General features: G+C 44.7%; 2 protein-coding genes across 4 annotated transcripts in view; one reads left to right on the plus strand and one right to left on the minus strand.

The window, feature by feature from the left end:
- Nucleotides 1-4,907: 4,907 nt before the first annotated feature.
- On the minus strand, nucleotides 4,908-14,943 carry Trmt6 (tRNA methyltransferase 6). The gene is made up of 11 exons (XM_023718652.1): nucleotides 14,667-14,943; nucleotides 12,510-12,637; nucleotides 10,376-10,485; nucleotides 9,690-9,781; nucleotides 9,485-9,568; nucleotides 9,110-9,234; nucleotides 8,095-8,453; nucleotides 7,647-7,732; nucleotides 6,816-6,918; nucleotides 6,629-6,715; nucleotides 4,908-5,168 (listed from the first exon to the last, which is right to left on the minus strand). The coding sequence occupies exons 1-11, from the start codon at nucleotides 14,792-14,794 to the stop codon at nucleotides 4,977-4,979; spliced, it is 1,494 nt and encodes a 497-aa protein (XP_023574420.1). The 5' UTR covers nucleotides 14,795-14,943; the 3' UTR covers nucleotides 4,908-4,976.
- A 139-nt stretch (nucleotides 14,944-15,082) lies between these two features.
- The window catches only part of Mcm8 (minichromosome maintenance 8 homologous recombination repair factor), a 45,420-nt gene continuing 37,317 nt past the window's right edge, over nucleotides 15,083-23,185 (plus strand). Inside the window, exons 1-5 of one of the 3 annotated variants that reach the window (XM_004634282.2) lie at nucleotides 15,083-15,276; nucleotides 17,175-17,327; nucleotides 17,557-17,640; nucleotides 20,587-20,669; nucleotides 21,225-21,374. In XM_004634282.2, coding sequence (XP_004634339.1) covers nucleotides 17,180-17,327; nucleotides 17,557-17,640; nucleotides 20,587-20,669; nucleotides 21,225-21,374 — 465 coding nt within the window. In that variant the 5' untranslated portion in view covers nucleotides 15,083-15,276; nucleotides 17,175-17,179. Of the gene's footprint in view, nucleotides 15,277-15,412; nucleotides 15,465-17,174; nucleotides 17,328-17,556; nucleotides 17,641-20,586; nucleotides 20,670-21,224; nucleotides 21,375-23,185 lie in introns of those variants that run through there. The other 2 variants (XM_023718596.1, XM_023718595.1) reach the window with 2 other exon arrangements.

Genomic DNA, 23,185 nt, shown 5'->3' on the forward strand with positions numbered 1-23,185 from the left:
TTTATTTATGTGTGTGAGTGTGTGTGTGTGTGTGTCCAGCTCAGCCCACCAGGGGGCGGGGCTGGCTGGCATGTGGTGCTGGGGGATTGAACCGCTGTCCCTGTGCTTTGCTAAGCTTGTTCTAAGTAGGTGCTTTAGACCACTGAGCCATCTCACCAGCCGTGTGTTGACTTTTACACAGCTGGCACTGCAGCGTTCTCACAAGCATCACACGCTGTGTTGCGCTGCCCTTCTGATCTCTGAGATCATTGTCAAATATTCAGCCTGTCATAACTGAGGTGTTGGTAAGCGGCTCATGACTGTTTATATTTGCGGTGAAAACACTGAAGGGCCCTGAAAGGTGCTGTGAAAGTGAACCTTATTTGAAAATAGGTCCCTGTAATTGCAGTCAAGATGAGGTCATCAGGGCAAGCCCATCTCCACTGTGACTAGTGTTCTTGTAAGCACAGACACACAGGAGAATGCTTAGGTAATACTGATCCAATGGCAAATCACAAGGTGGTATGAGGTGGGACAAGACTATGGTGAACCAATATGGTTACCACACATATAGTCGCTTGGGTAGTACTGATTACATGGGGATCAAACGGGGAAACAATCACATAGCAAGTGCACAGGGGCAGACAAGGACTTTCCTGGCAGGGGTGGATTATGGAGGTTTGTCCTTCAACCCAAGGGCATTGATGCCTACTTACAATACCCATCACTGCTGTTCACCCCCAGTTCTTTTTCCTTTCTTTTTGGTCTTTTTGGGACAGGGTCTTGCTATCAGTTCAGGTTGGGCTTAAGCTTACTTTGTAGCTCAGGCTGATTTTGAGCTTGCAACAATTCCTCCTGCCCGTCTCCTGAGTGCTGCGATTACAGGCGTGCACCACCATACCTGGTTAGTTCTTTTCCTTGAAGTCCGGCCTCTAGTGAATATGCTTCTAGCTACAGCTGTCTTCTGCATTGACCTCTTGAGGGCTGAGCCCTGTCTATCTACGTTATTTCTACCTAAGGTAGCCTTGCCTGGGGCACCACAGTGAGCCCTAGGCCCTTGACTGGACCCTTTGGATCTCCAGCACACAGATGACCCCTGTCCCTTACACACCTGTCTCTGTGGCCACTATAAGCTGATCTTGCAGATTTGGACATGTTGTGTATCTTGCACCAAGTTCCTTGCTCTAGCAAGCACTGACTAATACAATTAAGGAAAGCCCTCCCCAAAAGCAAAAAGCCCCTGATATTTTTTCTATCCTCTGGATTAATGCACCACTTTGTAAAAAAAAATTTTTGAGCGTATTTAGTACAAGGTCTATGGGGTCTCATTACACAGATTGGACTCTGATGTTCTTCCTGTTTTCAGCTTCCCAAGTGGTAGGATTACAGGCACATGCCACCACGCCCAGTCTCAGTCACTGTTTCAGTGTGCCCCAGGGGGTGGGGCCAGCATGACATGCTGGGGATTGAACCTCAATCCCTGGGCCTGATTAAGCAGGCGCTTTAGTTTGCTGAGCTATCTGGCTGGCCCCAGTGTCCCCACTTTATTAATTTACTATTTTCTTTTTCATTTTTTTGTCCCCACTTTTTAAAGCTTTTTGGCTTAAGATGGTGATACTAAGTGTACAAAACCCCAACAGATTGTGGCTGCCCCTGCTTCAGAGAAAAACCTCTCTGGTGCTTCTGTCCATGTGAAAATGAAATGTTAAAATCTCTCCAGTTTTGGTTTAATGATACACACTATCAGGCAAAGGCAACAGCACAGGTTATTCATAGAACTCTAGAATGGGGGCAGATGGCATATTGTATTAATTTCCTGATTTAAAGGCTTGGCCCATTTACTCCAGTGCCTCTTGCAGTGTCCAGCCCCAAGAGCCTGGACCGGAGTCTCCCCCACCCAGCCCCCTGCCCCCCACACCTGGAGAAGGCTGCCCGCAGCCCGGTGTCGCACAGAGCACTGCCCCCTCTGAGAAGGCAGGGAATGGGCTAGTGTGGTATGGGGACACATTCCAGACTGGCTGGAGGCCAGCGCATTACACACCCATCAGCCTGGAGATAGCACAGGAGGCTATTCCAGGGCAGGTCCTCGTGTCCACCTTTGATCCCAAGCCAGTTGGTCAGTGGAGCAAGAGAGGCGTGCGGAGACCTGGCAGGGTGACTGCTGTGGCCATGTGTCTGCCAGTGTTGAAGACCCTCGGATCACACTCAGGAGACCATTCCGTCACTGGCTGCATGACAGTGGCTCGTGAAAAGCGAGGTGACACAAAGGTAGAAATGAAGGAAACAGAGAGATGAGAGATGCTGAAAGTCACCTGGCTTGTCATATAATTGAGATTATTCAATAAGCATTCCCTGGAATGTGGTCTGTAGCCCAGGGACACATCTGCTATCCAGCTGCTTTAGAAATGTAACCTTGATAAATGTTAAACACTGTAATCTTTAAGGTGTAATCTTGACTTTTAAAAAATTGCTTGAAACCATGCATGATGGTGCATGCCTGAGATCCCAGCTCCTGGAAGGCTGAGGTAGGAGGTATACCACTAGTCCAAGGTCAGACTACCCCCCGGTCAGCATGAACTACATAGGAAGATTGTCTCAAAACACAGGAAAACAAAACCTAAACAATGTGGGGACAGTAGAGCAGAGGTTCCAGTGTGGTAGTTCTTGGGGTCCTTGAGGGTCAAGGTCAAAACCTTTCTTCATAAAAAATACCAACAGAAGTTGCGTAGCTCATTTTGGGGCTGGTATAGCGCACCTAGAGCTCCAGAGCTGGCTTAGCATGGCGGTACCAGGGATCAAACCCAGATCTTTACACTTGCCAGGCAGGTGCTGAGACAACTGAGCTATCTCCCCAGCCCCCATTCTGGTCCTAACACTGCACTCCAATGTATTACAAAATTAGGAGTATTTAGAGTAATGTGAATCTTACTACCAGCCCTACCTGTGATTCACCCTTTGGGGTGCAGCTGTGGTTCTCAAGCAATAGTTCACAGACCAGCAGTACCAGCATCACTTAGTAAATGAAAAAAAAAAAAAAAAAAAAAAGAAAGAAAAAACTCTCTCTCACCACAGACCTACTACAAAAAACTAGGTAAAGGCTTGGCAACCTATTTAACAGTCACTAGGGGATTCTAAATTTTCAAATGCTAAGTCTGCAACCTTGTGTGAGCCATTGGATTAAGTTATCTGTATGAGAAAGAAGCGGTAACTTCCACTGTAGGCGCTGGTGAAGACACAGCTGTCTGGGGCAGCTACATGGCTGTGCAGGACCCTTGGCTTGGATCTACGATTCCTGTCATTGCAGCATTCTGGGGGCGCTGAGCCAGGACTGAAAGCTTCCCCAGGGACCCATGCAAAGGATTTTGGGAATGGAGCATGATTTGGGAACTGGCTGAATCACAGGTAGGGCTGGAGAGCAAACAGTGGAGACCAGCCACCACTGGATGTCAACCGAGCACATGGCTCTGTCCCTGACATGCTGGGCTGGCTGGCTGTGGGTGCTAGCCATGCTTGTGTCAAGGGCAACAGCCCACATGACAGCACTTCTGTTATTGATGGCTGAAGGGCGTCCCTGTGGCACCACCGCATCACTAAGAGCAAGTCAGACGGGTCAGGGTAGGAAACACTTTTATTCTTTAAGAAAAGGAAACTACAACTGTACTTATTGGTGATCATACCAGTCATTATTAGATAGCACATGCTATTAAGAAAAACAAATCTCGCCTTTGGGAGCTGCTTGGGGCCAGACGATCCCCTCCTCTCCTCACGTGAACAGCACGTGGGGGTGTGACTGCAGAGTAAGACACACTGCGCATGGACCAGGGCTGCAGCTCACTCTGAGCCTTCATTTGCCACCACAGGCGGTCCAACTGTGAGGCTACCTATCCAATCACCACAAAGCATTTCAGACCTGTATTAATAATCACTAGAAAAAGGCACTTTAAATGTACTTGACAAGGAGCAACACCAAAGCAATGAGAACTGGTCCAAGTCTTGCATGAAACTTTTTCTGTAATTTAAATATACTATATTCTCTCCACATCTGTATACATCTGTATAGGTAGCACATTCTGCATGTATACATAAAGGAATATGTATGCATGTCAACATCTACACATATATAAATGTGTGTATCTGTCTCTAGAGTGGAAAAAATGTTTCCTTTAATTAAATATTACACAAAAATTCTCTTTAATTTGAACAAAGGATAAGGGAAGTACAGGACATGGTGACCCACACCTGTAATCCCAGCCCTCAGGAGGCTGAGGCAGGAGGATCATTGTGCATTCAATGCCAGCCTGGCTACTAAGCAAGTTCAAAGCCAGCCTCAAATACACAGCAAGGCCCTGTCTCAAAAAAAACAAACAAAAACAAAAACACCCCCCCCCCCCGAAACAAACAAAAAAAGGTACTGGAAAATAATGGCAAAGAAAAGTACCCACTAAGCCTTCTACGTACCCTCCAAAAGCAGTGAATAAGTACTTGGAACCCTCCAAGGTTGTCAACTGTAAAACAGCAAATCGTAGCTTACTTCCTTATAAGGAAAGCTTACTCCCCCCTGGGAATGAATGGGGACATTCGTGGTCCTGTAATCTGCACACAGCCATACGTCCATATTGCTTGGGGTGAAGACACCAGAATGAGCGGAGGACAATTCCACAAATTCTTTCAGAGCTCACCAAGTTTTAGCTATACCGTTATATATATAAACAATCTTTTATAAATACATAGAATGTTAAAAATCTCAAAATATTTAGGAGCACTCAGGGATTTGCTAGGAAACAGCTGTTGCGCCAATCCAGGCCGGCACTCTGGAGCTGCCATTCTGCCCCGCACCACCTGCGCAGGCATGGACAGAGGCCGACTCTGCCTTCGCACAAGGGTGCAGACCTGCTGTTACTCTTAAAATGTGAAAACACCACTAGCAATGGCATTTAAGTTTTAATTGTAAGACTGCAGAAAGCCTGAGACCAAAAATCAAAGCAATTCTTAAAAGGTTAAGACCCAGACTCGGTGCATTTCTGCTTTTTGGCCGCCGGCTCCTCCGTCTGGAGGGACTCTAAAGTGCTTGTGCTGCATCTGAGGCTGGCGTCTGCTCTGAGGTTGTCCAGGACCACAGTGAACCCTGACAGAAGGTAGCCTCCACCTCCGCTCATCAGCAGTTTGGGGTGACTTCGATCTGGCAAAACCTAATCAAGACAGGAAAGAAGACTCATGTTTCTGCAGTACAGCACACTTCAAAAATCAGATCTGAAGGGCGGGTCAAATAGCTCACAGGACTAAAGCGCTTGCTTAGGCAGACGCAGGGACCGGGATTTGGATCCCGCCCCCACGCTGTGCCAACCCCACCCTGGGGCGTACTGAGATGCTGATTGAGACTGGGCTGGTGGCATGCACCGGTAATGCCAGCACTTGGGAGGCTGAAAATAGGAGGATCACTATGAGTCCGATTTGTGTAGTGAGACCTTGTAGACCCTGTACTAAATACATTAAAAAAAAAAAATCAGATCTGAATGACAAGTTTCTCTTGAAGATTGAAATGGACTAATTTCTAAGGAGCACATTCCTTCACCTGACAGTGCTGAGAAAAGCACAGAAGTTAGTTTCAGTGACCTTTCTTTCTTCTTCTTCTTTTTTTTTTTTTTTTTGGCGGAACCGGGGATTGAACTCAGGCCCCTGCGCTTGCCAGAGAAGCACTTATGCCACTGAACCATCTCCCTGGCCCCTTTCTTTCTTCTTAAATAAAACTGAAGCTTCATTCCTGCCAAACCTAAAGCAAGTTCCCGCAAACAATGGCAGATGGCCGTGCAGCAGTGCTCTGGGCCCTCCTGCTGCCTTCTCTTGTGGCTCTAGGAAGCTCCACAGCTGGCGATGGAACACGACCTCAGAGAAGTGGCTACACTCAGAACCTACTTCTCAGACAGCAATTCTCCCATTATCTGAACTAAGAAGAGGGCTTCCATAAAGGCAGGGTCACTCAGGGCTCAACAGCAGCCCTCGCATGGTATGAAAGCTTCCAAGCAGTGGGCTATGCCTGTGGCAGCCTGGAAGTGCCCCTTGAATTCTGCTTTTGGAGAGAACTGGTACTCGGCAGTGGCGGGCCTCCAGCTGCTGTTGGATCCATTGAGACACTCTTACTGAGGGGACATAGCTGCTCCTGGTTGTGACTGAACACAGAGACCCGTAACACAGGGCTCCCTTATGGGGAAATCATGGCCCCTAAGCCTTTCTCAAGAGTGCTACAGGCTCTTGCACCATGTCCCCTGCCCAAGGCACAGCCTGCACCACCTACCTAATCCTGTTCCCTCCCTGCTTCTCTTCAAAAGCCATTTCCCTGACTTCCACCTGGCAGGTCTTCTGGCCCAGCCAACCCCGCCTGACCACTTCCTGTGAAGATGTGGGGCGGTGGGGGGCACTTTCTTGCCATAGCTACTGCTGATTACCCCTCCACAGTGCCACCAAGGCCTTGGGGAAATACAGATCACAGTGATTTGCATTTTAACTGCTGTGGGCTGGAGTTACTCCCACAGATATGGTAAGAGAAGAGTATCAGGAAACGTCAGAGGCACTTTCTCTAAGTCACAGACTTTTCCACTGTTGTGACCAGGGTCAGGGAAGCAAGTCCAGAGAGCAGCTACCGGCTACATACCTGATAATTTCGCAGCCAGGTTTCAGACAGCCTGAGGTTGATGACTCCTCCTCTCTCTCGAAGTTTTGTGTAGCATTCCAACAAAGGCTGGTGGCAAAAACAGTTTGACTAAGAAATACTTCCTGGGTGTAGTTTGAGAATCTAAATCCAGATGCTAAGGTTCCTGCCCACTTCGTTCTGGCATTACCTCTTTATACTGACAGTAGACCACGAACGGCCGTGAAGGGGCCACGAAGTCCAGTAAAGCTAGCAGCAGAGGAGTGGGATGGAAACGACTTGCCACGATTAAACTAAAAAGAAAGCATCAGGCAGATTACTTCTCTACTCCCCTGACACAGAGCATACATTTAAAAAGACCATGTAAAATCATGCACTTATTTCTATGATTCATGCAAAGAATTAAATGCAGCATTCTAGAAATTCAGAACAATAAAGTCAAGAGCTGTTGATTTTTAGGAAACATACACTGGGTTACAAGTTCTCAAGGCAGTTGGTAACCCAAGAAGCCCTGCATTCTTAATTTTGTTTTGGAATCATCTGGGAGCAAATCTGATGCTGTAAATGCTGGCTCTGCACACGTCTGAATCTCTCTCCTCAGCTCCTGTCATCAGCTGCACCACAGCCATCTGCAAGCTCTGCCAGCCAGCCCCAAACACTTACTGCCACCAAACAGCCTCATCAGATATACTGCTACTGGACAGCATTTTGAGCTCTTCTGAAATTCACAGCATCAACTTCCTGCCTCTGATAGATCCAGGCCTTTTTTTTTTTTGAGATGGGGTCTTGCTATGTCATCCAGCCTGGCCTTAATCTATGTAGCACCTGCCGGCCCCCAACTTGTGGCACCTGCCTCGGCCACAACAGGTGTGAGCCAATATGCTTGGTCCAGCTTCTTTTCTTTAAGCCCAAGACAGAATCCTCCGTGTTCCCTTGAGAATCAGAGTAGGCAAGTGGCACACCCCTGTGGAGCCAAGCCCACGAGCACCCACAAGCACCCCGTAATCTCGCATCAACGCACCCATCTGCATTTCTTTCACTCAGCAGAGCAGCAGCTTCTAAATGTCTTTTCCTCTGCTCTTCTTGTCTCCTCTGCTTTTCCTGAATCTTCAAGAAGAAAAACAAGAAGCCAGGGCACTGAAGTTATTCAGTCTGGCTTATGGAAAAAGCTCTAGTTTAGTGACAGCATCCAACAAGACCAACTCAGAGTAAAGCAACAGGAGAAAGACGAAAACACAAGAAAACCTACATAGTACAAAGCCCTCAGGAGGAGGCTGAGGCAATGCTTGTGTCCAGAGCGCCATCCTGAGACGAAGCCACGCTCTGCGAACACGGATGCACTGCCCTCCTCCACTGCTCTGCTTGCATCATCGTAGGAGGATGCCCCACAGCCAGCCCCATCTTAGTACTTAAGTGAGCTTCACCAAGGCCCGAGAACTACAAGGATACAGCGGCTGTGGTGCTCTTACGTAATCTTTTTTGCTTCCTCTCTCCTTAGGCTCCTTGTATTCTGGGTCTTGAGCAACAACATCCATCGTCTCTTGCTCTTCTGGGTGACTGCTCTCTGGTGCCTCTGCAGAGGCGTCCTCAGGGTCTTGTTCCAGAGGCTGTTTGTCCTCACCTACCCCGTTACTCTCTTGGACAGAAGCACTGTCTTTCAGCTCTGGAGATAACATCTCAGCAGAAAATGTGCCATTCAGGAGACTATCTACTTTGTTGAGGGGGAATTCATAGAGACTACTGAGGAAAGACTTGGGAAAACCAAAACATGCTGTTGCCGCTCGAACAGGTCCATCTCCGGGGTACAGCTGAATAATGGAGCCAAAACCTGAACAGACAAAAGAAAACGTTTACAGAGTGGTGGCTACCTAAGCCCTCAGCATCTTCAGTGTAATGAAACTGAGCTTTTTCTGTCTCAAGGCTCCGAGCCGAGAAAACTCCTCTGGGATCTGCTGGGAATCTTAAGGTAGCTCATTCCCACTTGACACTGCAGTGAAACCCAGACTATACAGGTCTGGATGGCACATCATCGATTCCTCTCTGCCTTCCATCCCAACCCTCAGTGGAGGTCATTATCAGTGCTTACGCTCCACAGGCTCTGAGCAGGAACAGGCTGAGTTGGTTCTCCTGGGAGAGGAGACATTTCCAAATCAGTTGCCCCTACTCAGGTAAATGAAATGAGCGCCAGCTCTTTTAACTGAAATAGGTTTTCCTAGAATCCTTGTTCCAAAGGCCGCCCGCTACTAGCCACAGGTTCCATAGCAGCCCCACTGGTGCTGAGGCTAGGAGGACCACCCCCACCCTGGGCCCCACACACCTAAGGCTGGGAGATCTGGCCCTTGCAGAGGCCCTGGAGCCACATGGGTTTACCTGCACCTCATTAACCTTAGTCACTCGATGCAATGTTCTAACAGTCTGGGTTTCTGGGCCCCTCTTCTCACACTGGGGTAGGGTTTTACCACATCTGAAAGCGTTCAGGCTCACCTCCCATCCGCTCCATCATTGCACCCAGCACCAAGCCCGAACATGTTTCCATGACGATCATCTTATTGCCAGCTCGGATATTTCCCAATGTCAGCATCTGGGCTAGTGTATCATATCTCATGTGGCTAAGGAAAAAAGCACGATTCATTCACTTTTAGCTGGGGAAGGCCTGCAACTTCAATCATTGTTTTTCAAGTTTTGTTTGTTTTATAAAAATTATGTTGACTGCTTTGGAGGTGACAGAAAAGGACTTACAATTTATGAGTTAGGAGGGTACTTTATGCAGGTGAGCAAGTTTTTCATTTTACTTAAAATCATGACTCTCTTAAAGACACATTTCCCCCAATTATACTTGTGAAAGGAAACAAAGCGTACTTAATTTTTCCAGGTTCTCTTGCATAATACATAATTGAAAGAATACGGGTGGATGGCTTCAAAATAGTAACGACAGCTTCGTATCTAGGGGAATGAAAAACAGAACACTGATCTGAAAAAGTTTAAAAGTTTTATCTTTAGTAATATATAGTTCATAAATATAGAAAAGTAGCTAATATTTTTAATGGTTTAAAAAGCTACTTACTTCTTTTTCTTCTTTTTTATATACTTGTCCTGAGCAAATTCTGTCTTGTCTCGGAATGTTGTACTATTTTCAATTAACTGCTGAACTATTTCCTATAAGAAAAGGAGCAAATCTGCCACAAAACTAAGAACTTCAAAGGCTTTTTACCCTAGAATATATCCAAACGTCTAATTTTCCAGGCCCCCTTCAACACGGTCCAAACAGACTAAGTGTATTTCTAGACTATTCAGAAATTTGTAATGAAGTACCAAGTCCTGTACAACTCCCTTCAAACCATGATAATAGGGCAAATAAGACATAAAGGAAGCTCATTCTTGATGACCCTGGCTGAGAACACTCCTGAAAATGAGCAACGTTAGCGCCTGATTCACGCTGTTATTAAACCTCTAGCACTAATGTTAGAGAGAACATTCATCCATTCCTGCATTTCTTTTGTTGTTGTTTTGGTTTTTTGGAACCGGGATCGACCTCAGGCCCTTGTGCTTGCCAGGGAAGCGCTTATTCTACTGAGCCATCTCCCTGGCCCCTCATTCCTGCATTTAAGAAACAAAATCTTGACATTCGGAATATGATGAATGTTTCTAATAAAAACAATTTTCCCCCAATGCCTTAGGTAAAGTCAGCTTTAAAAGCCAGTTTCCTTTACACCAAGCAAAAGCAAAATTAAAAAGTCCTTTGGGCATTACCTCTCCTTTAATGCCCTTGTCTTTCAAAGCTCTGATGTCATCCTGAGTGAGTTTCTGAGATTTCCCATCATCAATTATATTTCGATTGTCAGTGCCAGCTTCTTTAGTCTCTAAGGAAAGAAATTTCTTTATGTCACGTATAATCTACGATTAGTTTAGAGCCTCTTTTCAATGTTCCCATCCGCATCCAACCCATCAGCTACTTGGGCTCGGCCTTCCTTCTGCTCCATCGCCCTCTGTCACTGTCTACTGCTCTTTCTCACCAGCTCTGCTCCAGGTTCTAACTCTTCTTCCTGCTCACACTCTCATCCCTTCCTAGCCACATGGATTCCAGAATGCTCTTTCTGAGGAATGTAAATTGGCTGTTCTCTTCAGATGCTTCAAACAGCACATTGGCTTCCAATGTAAAAGCTGTACAATGTGGGCAGGGAGATAACTCAGTAGAATAAGAGCCTGACTGGCAAGTCCAAGGTCCTAAGTTCAATCCCTCATATTGAAAAAAAAAAAAAAAAAGGAAAACCAAAAGCCACACAATGAGAGACTGTCGCCCAGGGGGACCCTCCAGGTCACAGAAGATTGGCCTTGCCTATCTTTGCTTAGCCTCGCCTCTTGAACCCTAAGCTTCAGCTACACAGCCCTTCTATGCCAAATGACTTGGGAACCTACTGCTCCCTCTGCCTGCAAAGCCCTCGTGACAAATCTCCTGTCACTCATGACCTTACACAAGGCTCACTGTACCCACTGACTCCAGTACATGCCCCACTTTACATCTTCACAAGTGACGCTGCTTGCTTGTGGACCAGAGTATTTTAGCTATTCTCCACTGTAAGAAGTTTATGTAAGTCTAGCTCATGAACTGCTATACTCTACAGTGCCTAATTCTGCCTGGCACCTATTTGCTACTTAACAAAAATATGGACATTAATTTAAAAGTACAGTGGCACCTCAGTTCACGAACTATTTTGTTTGCTAACTATTTGGCTCACAACAGAAGTGTCTGGCAAATTTTGTTTTTGTCTGCCAACTGTGCATTGGGTGACAAACATGACCACAGCCATCTTTCCCACATAAATACAAGTCTTTTCTAAAATTATAGAACACATTAAGTTCGTGAACCCAGGTACCACTGTATTTAATTAATGGGTTGGACTCAGAACTTTAACACTCTTATTTTTTAATTAAATATTTTTATCAATAAGATTTTTTTGTGCACGGTCTCACTACGCAGCTCAGACTTGTAATGATACTCTTGATTTTTGCCTCCCTAGTGCTGGGATTACAGGCGTGTACCACAACGCCCAGACTAATAAGATATTGTATTAAAAATATTTATTTTAATGAATAGTGTTAAGTGTATTTAATTTTAATGATTAACACTTGCTAAAATGATGAGATCCTTGACACAGGCAAGGCACTGTGGGGAACAGCCATGAGTTGTGTTACAAACTGGCCATTAAACCTATTTAGGGTCTCATTACACATGAGTATATCAGAACTAGGGAGTCAAATCGCCAGCTCTAGATCTCAGGGTAGGCAAGGAAGCAGGCATGTAAACCCAGCCAGTCGGCTTCAAAGCCAGAACTCCTAACATCACAGCCCCAGCCTACAGTTGTTTCACTTCAGGGCACTGCTGGGTCTACACAGCTGCCTACAGGAAAGCAGAAGGAACTTTCTGACTAGAGCCAGCTCAACGTCACAGTGCAGTCTGTGACGGGTTGGAGCCAGAACCCAAGCGGGTTTATCACCAAGGTAGGACTTGCTCAACTAAGCAACAGTTCTTAGATGATGGGTTTATACTTCTTCTGAGATAGCCCGGGCTGGAATTAATTGCAAGTTGATGTGTTTCTAGCCATCTAGTTAGTCAACATTTCTTTCTTCCTTTTTTTTTGGGGGGGGGAGGGGGATGGTGGACCCAAGGGTTCACACCTGCTAGGCAAACATTCCCCAGAGAGCTATGAGCTATCTCCCTAGCAAACACCCCACCCCATTTTGAGACAGGTCTCACTCTAAGTTGCGCATGCTGGCCTGGAGCTTGGGATCCTCCTGCCTCAGCTTCCTGGGTGGCAGCTGGTATTGAAGGCATGTGCAACTGCACCCAGGGACAGCACCTATTTCACACATCGAAGTGGAGCACCTGAAGTAGATTCTTCCTTTTTCTTCTTGGGCTGAAGACTTCCTCCACCGGTCACTTCAAAGGTGGTTCCATAACTATGACCAATGACATTATCCAGGTAGAACCACTGTTTTTCAAAAGTTACTTTTCTGGGGAAGAAAAGGAAAGCAATTAACTGATTTTTTCTGCATTCAGTATAAAAAAAGAGATGCTTACTCCAGTTTATCTCAAAAGTGGTCTCCACAATAGATCAGTATTATTTCTGTGAAAACAAACTGACAAATGGACTAGAAAGAATCAGGCTTAGGCAGAGATGTAAACTTAATAAAGAAACCAAGAAAACACTGACTTTAGAAAGGGAAACAAAGGCAGAAGACACTCCTCTTCCAAGGCACAGAACTCACAGGTTCTGCAGTTTTCCTCAACAGAGAGCAGAGTGGCCAAGATGGCTTGGCCACTGGCCGTACACCGCGCCCCCTTCTGCAATGCACCCTGGCCTCGTTCAGAGCAAAACAATCAAGGAGAAGAAAAAGATTCGAGAAATTTCTTGGCCTTGGTCTAATAGGCCATTTCACTAGAAAATGATCTAACACAAGCAGATTATATTTACAAATAAATACTATTGGAAATCTAAACACTTGGAAATGGAACTACCACTGACAATGCTCTGCTGGGTCTTTCCTCATACGCAGATCTATGTCCTACTGCAGTTTCAAAGAGAAATCCAACAAAAACCTTGCCTTTTAAAAGAAGAATACTAAAAGCTATGCGTGGTAACACATATCTATAATCCCAGTACTTCAGAGGCTGGCGCAGGAGGATCGCTGTGGATTTGAGATCAGCCTGGGCTGCAAAGTGAGCTCAAGGCAAGCCTGAGCTGCATAGCAAGACACTGTCTCAAAAAGAAAAAAAAGAAGAAAAAAAAAAAAACTAGTATTTACTGAGCATGAACTATAGGTTTTAGCCTGTATTAGCCACTGTATGCCAGGTATGTTTTATACTTTTAAATTCTCATGGTAAACCTGGGACATAGCTTTTCCCAAAGAAGACCAAAGCCTAGAGAAAAGTATACTCAGTGTTCAAGATTTGCTGTGACCAGATGCTGGAGCTGGAATTCAAATTCAGACCCGTCTGATCCCCAGGTACAGCTCTTCCCACTGTCACACAGGCTACCCCAGCAGAGCCCACAGAACCTTAGGAGCCTCCAGCCAGCTGCAGGACCTGGCCCTCACCCATGGAATTCTGAACTCTGGGAGCCGCACCAGCGAGCTCTGCTTGTGCCCCACCTCCTTCCTCTTCTTTTCTGTGTGCTCCCAGGGACTCAGATATATTACTGCAGCACTCACGCTCCCCTCGCAAATGTTTCCCATAACCGCTAGGTCCTGAGCATGTCACTTTTCCTGACTGGTTTCTATATCCTGCTACACCTTTGTAATGTGTATGTGTCACATCTTTATTTAATGTCATTTGAAGCCCTATGAGAGACACATGGTGTGACCCAAAGGGATCCAGATAAGATCAATTCTTCTCTTTGCTGGGTTCCTACTAATCAATACAGACATTCAAAATATTTGGTGACACAAACATCTGAGTCCCTTAGAAGCTCAAGCTCTCAGCCCAGATGTCCACTCTACGCTCATCCTTCAAGCATCGTGGTGCTAAAAGAAAACTGGTCTACTTGATGTAGAAAGGCAGGGAGGGGTGTCCTCTGGAGATGGAAGCCGTGTCTTCACTGGGAAGGAGGAGGATGTACAGTATCCTCCTCAGCGAGCCAGAACTGCTTCTACTCAATCAGATGAGTGTGGCCCAGAGGGAGGTAAGGAGGGTAGGGTGTCCAGCCTGGGTACATCAGATTTCAGAGGGTCATTTTTAATACAAGACAGAAATCACCAGTATGGCCCTGCCAAGAACAGAGATGCTAAAGATAGAGGCCCCGGTATAAAGTGCAGGGCAGCTCAGTGGGAAGACAAGAGAAGCAGGAGAGGTCTCGAAGGTCCAGGTTGAAAAAGGATCCCGAATGGAAGGCCACTGTTAGGAAGATCAGAGAAGAGGCAACGTGGGCGGGAGATGCGGAAATCAAGACTCAAGAACGGGATGCTGAAGGGAGGGGTCTACAGAAAGACTGGGAGAGCTTTGTGCCGAAGGTGGAGACCCCCCAGGGTCAGCAACCTCACTTACTTTCTCCGTTGTACCTGTACTGCTTTGAACACCTCTTCCCGTTTCAGGACCACGAAGTCGCCGTCGCGAACGCGGTGGTCCCCAGGATGCGGGGGCTGTGAGCTCGGCTGCTCCCCTGAACCCTCCATGGCCCTCAGCCGGTCTCCAGGTTCCTCGGTCGCTGCAGTTTCCAGCGCCTTGTCCTTCTGCCTCCGCGGTTGCGGCAGCCAGCTCCGCCTCCCACCACCCAGAGGGACTCGAGGGCCTCCAACCGGCACCTCCCCCACGTGCTGCCGGGGCTTCCGCTTTCCGGCTCGGTCCTCCGGCCCACTTCCGGCGTCTGTCCGTCCGCATTCCCTGATTGGCTACATTTCTCCCCGCCCCTCCCACCGGCGCGTCCCTAAACGGAAGTTACGTCACAGGCGCGCCAAAAAGGAGTTGATTGAGTGACTAGCCGTAGGTTGTGGTGCTGTTGCGCAGCTCCACGCCCCTAACGCTTTTCCAAGTGAGTGGAAAAACTGAAGTTCCTGAGCTGCTGCAACGAGAGGGGCAGGTCCTGCGCTGGACCTTCGGCAGAGCCGCGGCTGAGGAAAGCCAGAAGACCTGGCAGGGGTCGCCTGAGGAGCTGGAGGTAGAATCGAGCCCGATGGACTAGCGCGTGGCTGTCTCTGCAGTCTTACATTTGTGTTGAAATTGCTATGGGTCACTCAGCATAGGAACCACATCAGCCAGATAGAAATTTGAGTAGAGCCTTTTCTTTACTGAGCTCAGGTCGGTCAGGCGTTTCTCACGCGGGAGAAGGCTGATCGGCAATGGGAGGTAGGTAGCAGGGGGATGTTTATAACAGAAATCACATCCAGTTTGGTAAGCGAAGTTGTTATCTAGCGCGGAACAACAGAAGACTACTTCCATTTGACACAGCTGCGCACTGTTCGTAACTAAAGATCTTTCATAGCTTAGTGATAAGGGCATATTTTACAGGATACATCTTAAGCTGACCACGTTACAGGAGCTGGTTAGAAGGGAGCCTGATGCCTTGACAAGAAACATTTATTGTTGAACAGCCTTGAGCCGAGAGGGAGAATACATGTATGTCTTGGAGTAGATAACAGGAAGCACAAGGTTTTTAAAATTTCCCATAATTAAGGCACTGAATTCTATTAACCCTTTACAGAATTGGTCCTTTTTTCAGCATATTAACCTCTTTTAAAAAGGATACGGTTGGGCCAGGGAGATAGCTCCGTAGAATAGACGCTTGCCTGGCAAGCGCCAAGTGCCTGAGTTCAATCCCCGGTTCCGCCAAAAAAACAAACCAAACAAACAAAAGGATATGGTAAGGTTAGTGTCAGAGGAGCGCCTCAACTTGCGAGTCCGAGGACGGTTTGGCTGTCTCCGCCGTCACCAGACAACAGTGATCTTCGAAGCTATGCTTAATTTCCTCGAGTCGGTTTCTCCTGCCGTTCCCAAGAATTGTGAACTGTTTATTTATTTTTGGCGGAACCAGGGATTGAACTCAGGCCCTTACGCTTGCCAGAGAAGTGCTTACTCCACTGAGCCATCTCCCCAGCCCTTTATTTGAATCTGTAAGATACGAATTTTTGTAGGTAGTTTTTTTTTAGAGCAGTTTTAGGCATATAAAAAGATTACACAGACAATGGATAAGACCCTACGGGAGTGGTGATATGGAAGGAGCTGTGGTGAGGTACCCTTACTATTCACGGGTTAAGATTATGCGCAGGAGTACTACCCTCTAGTATGTCTTAAACTTAAACGTAGTGAACAAGTTACTTTGTTTTGTTTTTGTCACGGAGTCTCCTTGTAACTGGTGCGATATAGTACGTGTTTTTATTCCATGAGCATTTAGTTTGTGCTTGAGCATTCGTACATTAAAAAGTGATGGGGGGGCTGGGGAGATGGCTCAGTAGGATAAGCGCTTGACTGGCAAACGTAAGGATCTGAGTTCAATCCCCGGTTCCGCAAAAAAACAAAACAAAATAAAACAAAAAAAATGTGATGGGGATTAGAAGAGCCATTGCAGAATGCTTGTTTCCCCTCCATCAACAGGAGCTGTCCCTACAAACCTGTGCTGGTTACTAGCTCTTGTTTTTGCTTTGGGATTCTTTGATTAATGTTTACTGGTAACTCTCGGCCATAGAAATGACTGCCGTTTCTTGCTACTTCAAGAGGTTACTTCAGTGTTCCCTTTCTGCTTTCGAGTCCCGTCCCCCGTCCCCTGTCCCCTGTCCCCCGTCCCCCGTCCCCCGTAGTACCAGGGATCAAACTCAGGACCTTGTGCTTGCCAGGCTGCATGCTGTTTTCAGACATAGAATACATAAATTATTCTTTTCTTTAACTACATAAATACACTTTTTTTTTTTTTTGGCGGAACCGGGGATTGAACTCAGACCCTTGCACTTGCCAGGGAAGCGCTTATTCTACTGAGCTATCTCCCCGGCCCCTGTAAATACACTTTTAGGAACACTACCCCATCCAGTTTTTATGAACCCTTTTTTAATCTCTGTCTCTTAGAGGACATGAGTGGAGCATATAGAGGCAGAGGATTTGGACGAGGAAGATTTCAAAGCTGGAAAAGAGGAAGAGGTGGTGGGAACTTCGCAGGAAAATGGAGAGAAAAAGATCACAGACCTGACCTGAATAAAACCACTGGAAAACAAACCTCTGGTAGGTGAACTCACTGATTACTTTCTTCCATGGTAGAAGAAGTAATTTGTCTCTAGCATAGCATAGCTCTTAATTCACAAGTTTAACTCAGATTTGAATTTTTCATTTGATTTTATTCCTTTTCAAGTATTTGAATATCAGTGTCCAGAATTTTTACTGAAGACTAATTTAGACAATCTGTTAATGTCATGTAAGATTCTCATTAATTGAGCATAATTTTTTTTTCCAGATCAAACCCCACAGTGTTCGCTACTACAGTCAACATTGGATCAGTTTATACCATATAGAGGGTGGAAGCTTTATTTTTCTGAAGGTAGAGGCAAAAGTGCCATAAGTTACATTTCCTTCATATGTCTTTGGGTGCTATACCGTGTACTACTATAATTCATTTTAGTTACTGAAATATACCTGTTAATGTTTATTTTTCTAAATGGTTAAGTCATGCTTATGTTAAAAAAACGTTTAAGTTTTGTATTAGTCAAGGAAACAAAAGCTACACTAGATATTTCAAAAAAGGAAGGAGTTGGGGTATAGATAGAAGACTGAGGGCTGGGGGTATAGCTTAGCGACATAATCGCCTCTCTGGCAAGCACAAGGTCCTGAGTTTGATCCCTGGTACCGCAAAAAAAAAAAAAAAAACCTGAAAGTGCAGAAAGGGAACATTGAAGTAATCTCTTAAAGTTGCAAGAAACAGCAGCCATTTCTATGGCTAAGAGTTACCAGTAAGGTGCAAACTTTAATCATAGCATCACAGAACAGAAACAAGATCTAGTAACCAGAATAGGTTTGTAGAGACATCTGAGGGAGCTCCCTTTGATGACCAAGAATACCAGCCAGTAGCATATATCTGTCCATATTGATGTGCGGAAGTGTCTTTTCTATGCTCTTTTGTTTGCTTATTATATCTCTTAGGAACTATAGGCTTTATTTTAGATATGTATATATCCATGTCTTTTCCTCTAGACTAGACTATAGTGCTTGCCTTGTACCAGCCACTCAGTATTTGTTTTGTAAATAAACATAAAAGCATTGTACAAAAATGTTACTCAGTGTAGCCTGCTTGTGAGGTGTTTATCCAAAAATGCTGTGTTCAGGGCCGGGCATGGGGGCTCACGCCTGTAATCCCAGTAATCGGGATGCTGAAGCAGGAGGATTGTTTTAAGTTGGAGACCAGCCTGGGCTACAAAGTGAGCTCAAGGTCAGCCTGAACTGCATAGCGAGACCTTGCCTCAAAAAGACCAGGAAAAAAAAAAGGTTTGTTCTTTTTGTGGCAAGTGCTTGTGCTGCTGAAGGCTAACTCCTCAAAATAAAAGCTACAAAGAAGACTAATGCTTCATTAAAGTAACTATATAGTTGTTGCTACTAATGCTTATCCCATATATCTGGTACAAAAAAACTGATAACGAATGGTTTAAGCATAGCAGGGCAGGGCAGGTGAGGTAGCTTACTAGACGTGCGCTCTGGCATGGCTGCCTGCTGCTGTGGATCAGGATCATCACTGCTTTAATGTTCAGACATGTATTTCAGTTGCTCTGATAAAGGAGAAATGGATACATGTTTATGGTTTTTTGTAAAGATAAATGCAATGATTTGTTTCTTTACACAATTTTTTCATTTCTGTGAACATTTTTGTTGATTTAACCCATAGTTTTTTTAACAGAAAAATGGAACATGTAGTTGTTCTTTGTGTATAAAAGCCATTTTCCACAAAACTATGTTTTTTTCCTTTAGTTTATTAGTACATGTATATAGTACATAATAGTTATATTCCTTCTGGGAAGTTGGTATGTATCATAACACTTTTGTTTTTTAATGTATTTGCTACAAGGTCTCACTATGCAGCTCGGACTTGTAGTGATCCTCCTGTTTCAGCCTCTCCAGCGTGGGGAGTACAGGCGTGTGCCACCACGCTTGGTTTCAGTGGCCAGCTCAGTGCACCTGGGGGCAGGGGCAGTGTGGCATGTGGTGCTGGGGATCAAACCCTGGTCCCTGCGCTTGCCGAAGTGGGCGCTTAGTCTGCCAAGGCTGAGCTCTCTCACCAGCCCTTATAGCACTTCTTAATTCGTTTTTATATCCCCTTTCCCTTCCCTCACTTTCACCCTTCTCTTGATCCTTCTCCTTTTCTGTTTTTGTAATGTTTGTAGTATGTAATGTTTTATTCCTTCCTACAAAAACTTTAATCACTTGATTTCATCTAAGATTATTTAAAAATTGAAGTACACTGATTTATTTATGTATTTATTTATTTTGTGTGTGTGTGGCCAGCTCAGCCCACCAGGAGGCGGGGCCGCGGTCCCTGTGCTTTGCTTAGCTTAGCTTGTTCTAAGTAGGTGCTTTAGACCACTGAGCCATCTCACCAGCCCCGAAGTACACTGATTTAAAAGAAGCTAGTGTTCTTTTAACGAAGTCCATACTGGTAGTACTCTGGATTTTTCCTGGGAAATGATGAGTATGTTTCATAGATTATCTTTTTTTTACTTAAGGGAATTATTTCCCATTCAACAACAGTTGTATTAGTTCCCTAGCAGTTAGCTCAAAACACTGTACATGATCTTTGGGCTGGTCCTAAACTATTTCATTGTACTATTTCCCCATGAGAGACCAATTTGAAGATATAACTGAACTTTTACGATGTTAAGAAAAATAGTTTTATATTTTGAGTTGAGTAAAGCATTAGTCTGTCTCCAGATCTTGGGAAAGATTTTGACAAGTGGCAATTTGGACTGATGTGACTTCACAGAGATTGTCATTGTCTTAGCTATATTTCAGAATAAGAATGTAGTTCATGTGTCTGTCTTTGGCATTATTACATTGTTTGTTTTAGGCTTATTGTGTTAAGTTGCTTGAACTGATACATCCTTTTAAGCATCTAAGGTTCAATTCAAAGTTTCCTAGACAATAGGGCTTTTAGAGAGATATTCCCCTGTCCATAAAGTATGCAGACCTACACTTTTTTTAAAAATTAATTAATTTTACTTTTTTTCTTTTTGAGACAGGGCCTTGCTATATAGTTCAGGCTGGCCTGGACTCGCTATATAACCCAAGCTGGTCTCGAACTCATGGTGATCCTCCTGCATGCAGCCACCGTGCTGCCTTCCCTTAAACTTGTTTACAAACTGAAGTATACATTCCTACCAGTTGTTATCTAAAGGTAATCAGAATACAAAGCAAGTTGGAAAAGACATTTACCACAGTTAATTTTTTCTGTCTCATGAAATATATGCTTGTACTTGTGCGATTCTTATGTTTATTGTATTAGTTTACAGTGATAATTCTCCTTTTGTTGAGAAGATTCAAGCATTTGAAAAATTTTTCACAAGGCATATCGATTTATATGATAAGGTAAGATTCTGTACAACAGAGCTGTTCACCCATCCATGTGTGTCCCTTGTTAGGCAGCATGTGATCTGGCTGCCAGTGATCAGATCTCAACTCTGCCTCTTGCTGCCGAGCATAGCCTTGGGGCATTACCTCCTTGTACCACTCAGAGGTAACAGTGTAAGTTCCTCTTCAAAGCTGCTTTTCTTTCTTTCTTTCTTTCTTTCTTTCTTTCTTTCTTTCTTTCTTTCTTTCTTTCCTTCCTTCCTTCCTTCCTTCCTTCCTTCCTTCCTTCCTTCCTTCCTTCCTTCCTTCTTTTTTTTGTTTTCAGTATCAGGGATTGAGCTCTGGACCTTGTGCTTGCCAGGCAGGTGCTTAAGCCACTGAGCTATCTCCCCAGCCCAAAGCTTTCTTAAGAGGCATAAATAAATTAATATTGTTAAAATGTCAGACACATGCCTGACACAAAGCCTGTGCAGTACTTAGCATCATCACCATAAATTATCTGCCCCTTGTTAGTGTGTAATCCAATGTTCAGTTATGATAATCAACTGAAAAATTATCTTCCTACTTGTGCAGGATGAAATAGAAAGAAAGGGAAGTATTTTGGTGGATTTTAAAGACCTGATAAAAGATGATGAGATAACTAACTTGATACCGGATATAGGAAATGAACTAAGGGATGCACCTGAGAAAACCTTGGCCTGCATGGGTCTGGCAGTACATCAGGTAAATATTTATTTCGTGCAGACTTTGAGCACATTTTTAAAGCAAGATCTCACAGTGAGAGTACTTTCTTTTTTGATACATTTTTAAAGATACTTAACTTTTCCTAACAGAACTGGAATTAAACCTGATCTTGAGGAGCTCTTCAGTCTCATGGGGAGGATAAGACAAGGCACCCTAGCATTATCATTTAGGAATGTGGAGCAAAAAGACCAGTCTTGGATCTAGGTTCTGTGGCATGAGGTAAATCAGTTCTCCCACAAAAGAGAAACAGCAGTATGTCCTGTGCCTGCCTGAGCTTTCTCATGGTCAGATGATACAGCATGTTGAACTGTATATTGTAGGCAAGCCAAGAGATTAAAGCTTCAAGGTACAGAGTGGAAAATCTCAGGATAGGCACAGGTGAAGTGTTGGATGTGTTCAGAGGCAGAGGGAAGATGGGAAAGCCCAAAGCAGGTGTGGGCTCTGTTAGGTCTGGAGAGGAAGATAGAATTTGTCCCGCAGTAGCAGAGAGAAGACCATATGGGGGCAAGGCACGGCTCGTGAGAATAGAGCAGGTGTAGCTCTTAGGGGCCAGGAGCCTGCCTGTGGTCTTCCTGCTGCCCAGCTTGTTGGCTCCCTGTAACCACATCCTTTCCTTTCCCCTTTCTAAAAATCTCTCTTAGGCCTTCCTATTTTCCATTTCCTTTTTTTTTTCCAGAACCGGGGATGGAACTCAGGCCCATGTGCTTGCCAGGGAAGCGCTTATTCCACTGAGCCATCTCCCCGGGCCCTATATTTTCCATCCTTGATTGCCTCTGTCTTAGGCTAAGAATTTATTATTGTCCTGAACAATTTGCCTTTGGTAGATATGAACATTGTTGCTTCATTCCACTGCATGAAGCCTGCAGCACTTAAGTGACATTGCAAGCCTTCTATGATCCACTGTCCTTCATATGTGCACTCCTGTCCATGCATTGTCCCAGCAAGACTGAGCTCTCGCTGCAGTCTTAACTGGATGGTACTCATGCTGTCCATGTACCCTGGAGTTCCCTTTGCCTCACGTAGCCAGATTCTTGTGGTCAAATCAATGGTCGGTCTCTCCATAAAACCTTTGTTAGGACCGCTTTGCAAAACTCACATAGAGTTTTGCCTTTAAATCTCTATGGCTCTTTTGACAAATATATCTGCATCTTATTTTGCCTCATAGATTGCCAGTATACTGTTCTACACACAAATAAGTATTAAATATTTGATGTCAGCTGCCTAGGAAATGGTTTGGGATATTTTAAATATCTTTTTTTTCTATTTTGATTACTCAGTGAAAATGGAGAAGTTGAAAAGTATGTTTTAATAGAATCCAGAGGGTGATGGCTTTGGGGTTGATGTAAGGTCTTCTAATGTTAAGCTCATTTGGAATAAAAGGTGGTAGAGATGTTGGGATTTTCAGTCCTAGGAGAGCAAAATCTGAAGTAAAACAATCTACTGCGAGATAAATGGTCATGAATCTTAAAGGCTTGTATCTGGTAATCCAAACAACTAATCTGAAAGCAACAATACACAAGATGACAATCATTGTAGGAGTCCTATCATTTTGTATAGTGAAATTCTGTATCATTTCGTGTGTATGTGTGTTTTACTATTTTTGTATTCTCTTTAAAAATAAAAATATAAAAAATATAAGTGATCATAATTGAATATCAAACTTTAAAGCCAGTAGAGCCCTATTTACTTTCTTTTTTTTTATCCTTTCATTTTATTCTTCTTTTCTAAAACTTTTACATACTCTCATTTCTTTATATTTCCATCTAAATTTTGGTGTCAAGTTCCTTGTG

Source organism: Octodon degus, unplaced genomic scaffold (assembly GCF_000260255.1).
Source record: "Octodon degus isolate 3935 unplaced genomic scaffold, OctDeg1.0 scaffold00060, whole genome shotgun sequence".
Taxonomy (NCBI): Eukaryota; Metazoa; Chordata; class Mammalia; order Rodentia; family Octodontidae; genus Octodon; species Octodon degus.

Coding starts and splice junctions, on each gene's coding strand:
- Trmt6 (XM_023718652.1), bottom strand. CDS start 14,794: ATGGAGGGTTCAGGGGAGCAGCCGAGCTCACAGCCCCCGCATCCTGGG. Junction 8,454..9,109: donor AATGATGGAGCGGATGGGAG/GTGAGCCTGAAC, acceptor TTGTCTGTTCAG/GTTTTGGCTCCATTATTCAG. Junction 5,169..6,628: donor CCTGGCTGCGAAATTATCAG/GTATGTAGCCGG, acceptor TGTCTTGATTAG/GTTTTGCCAGATCGAAGTCA.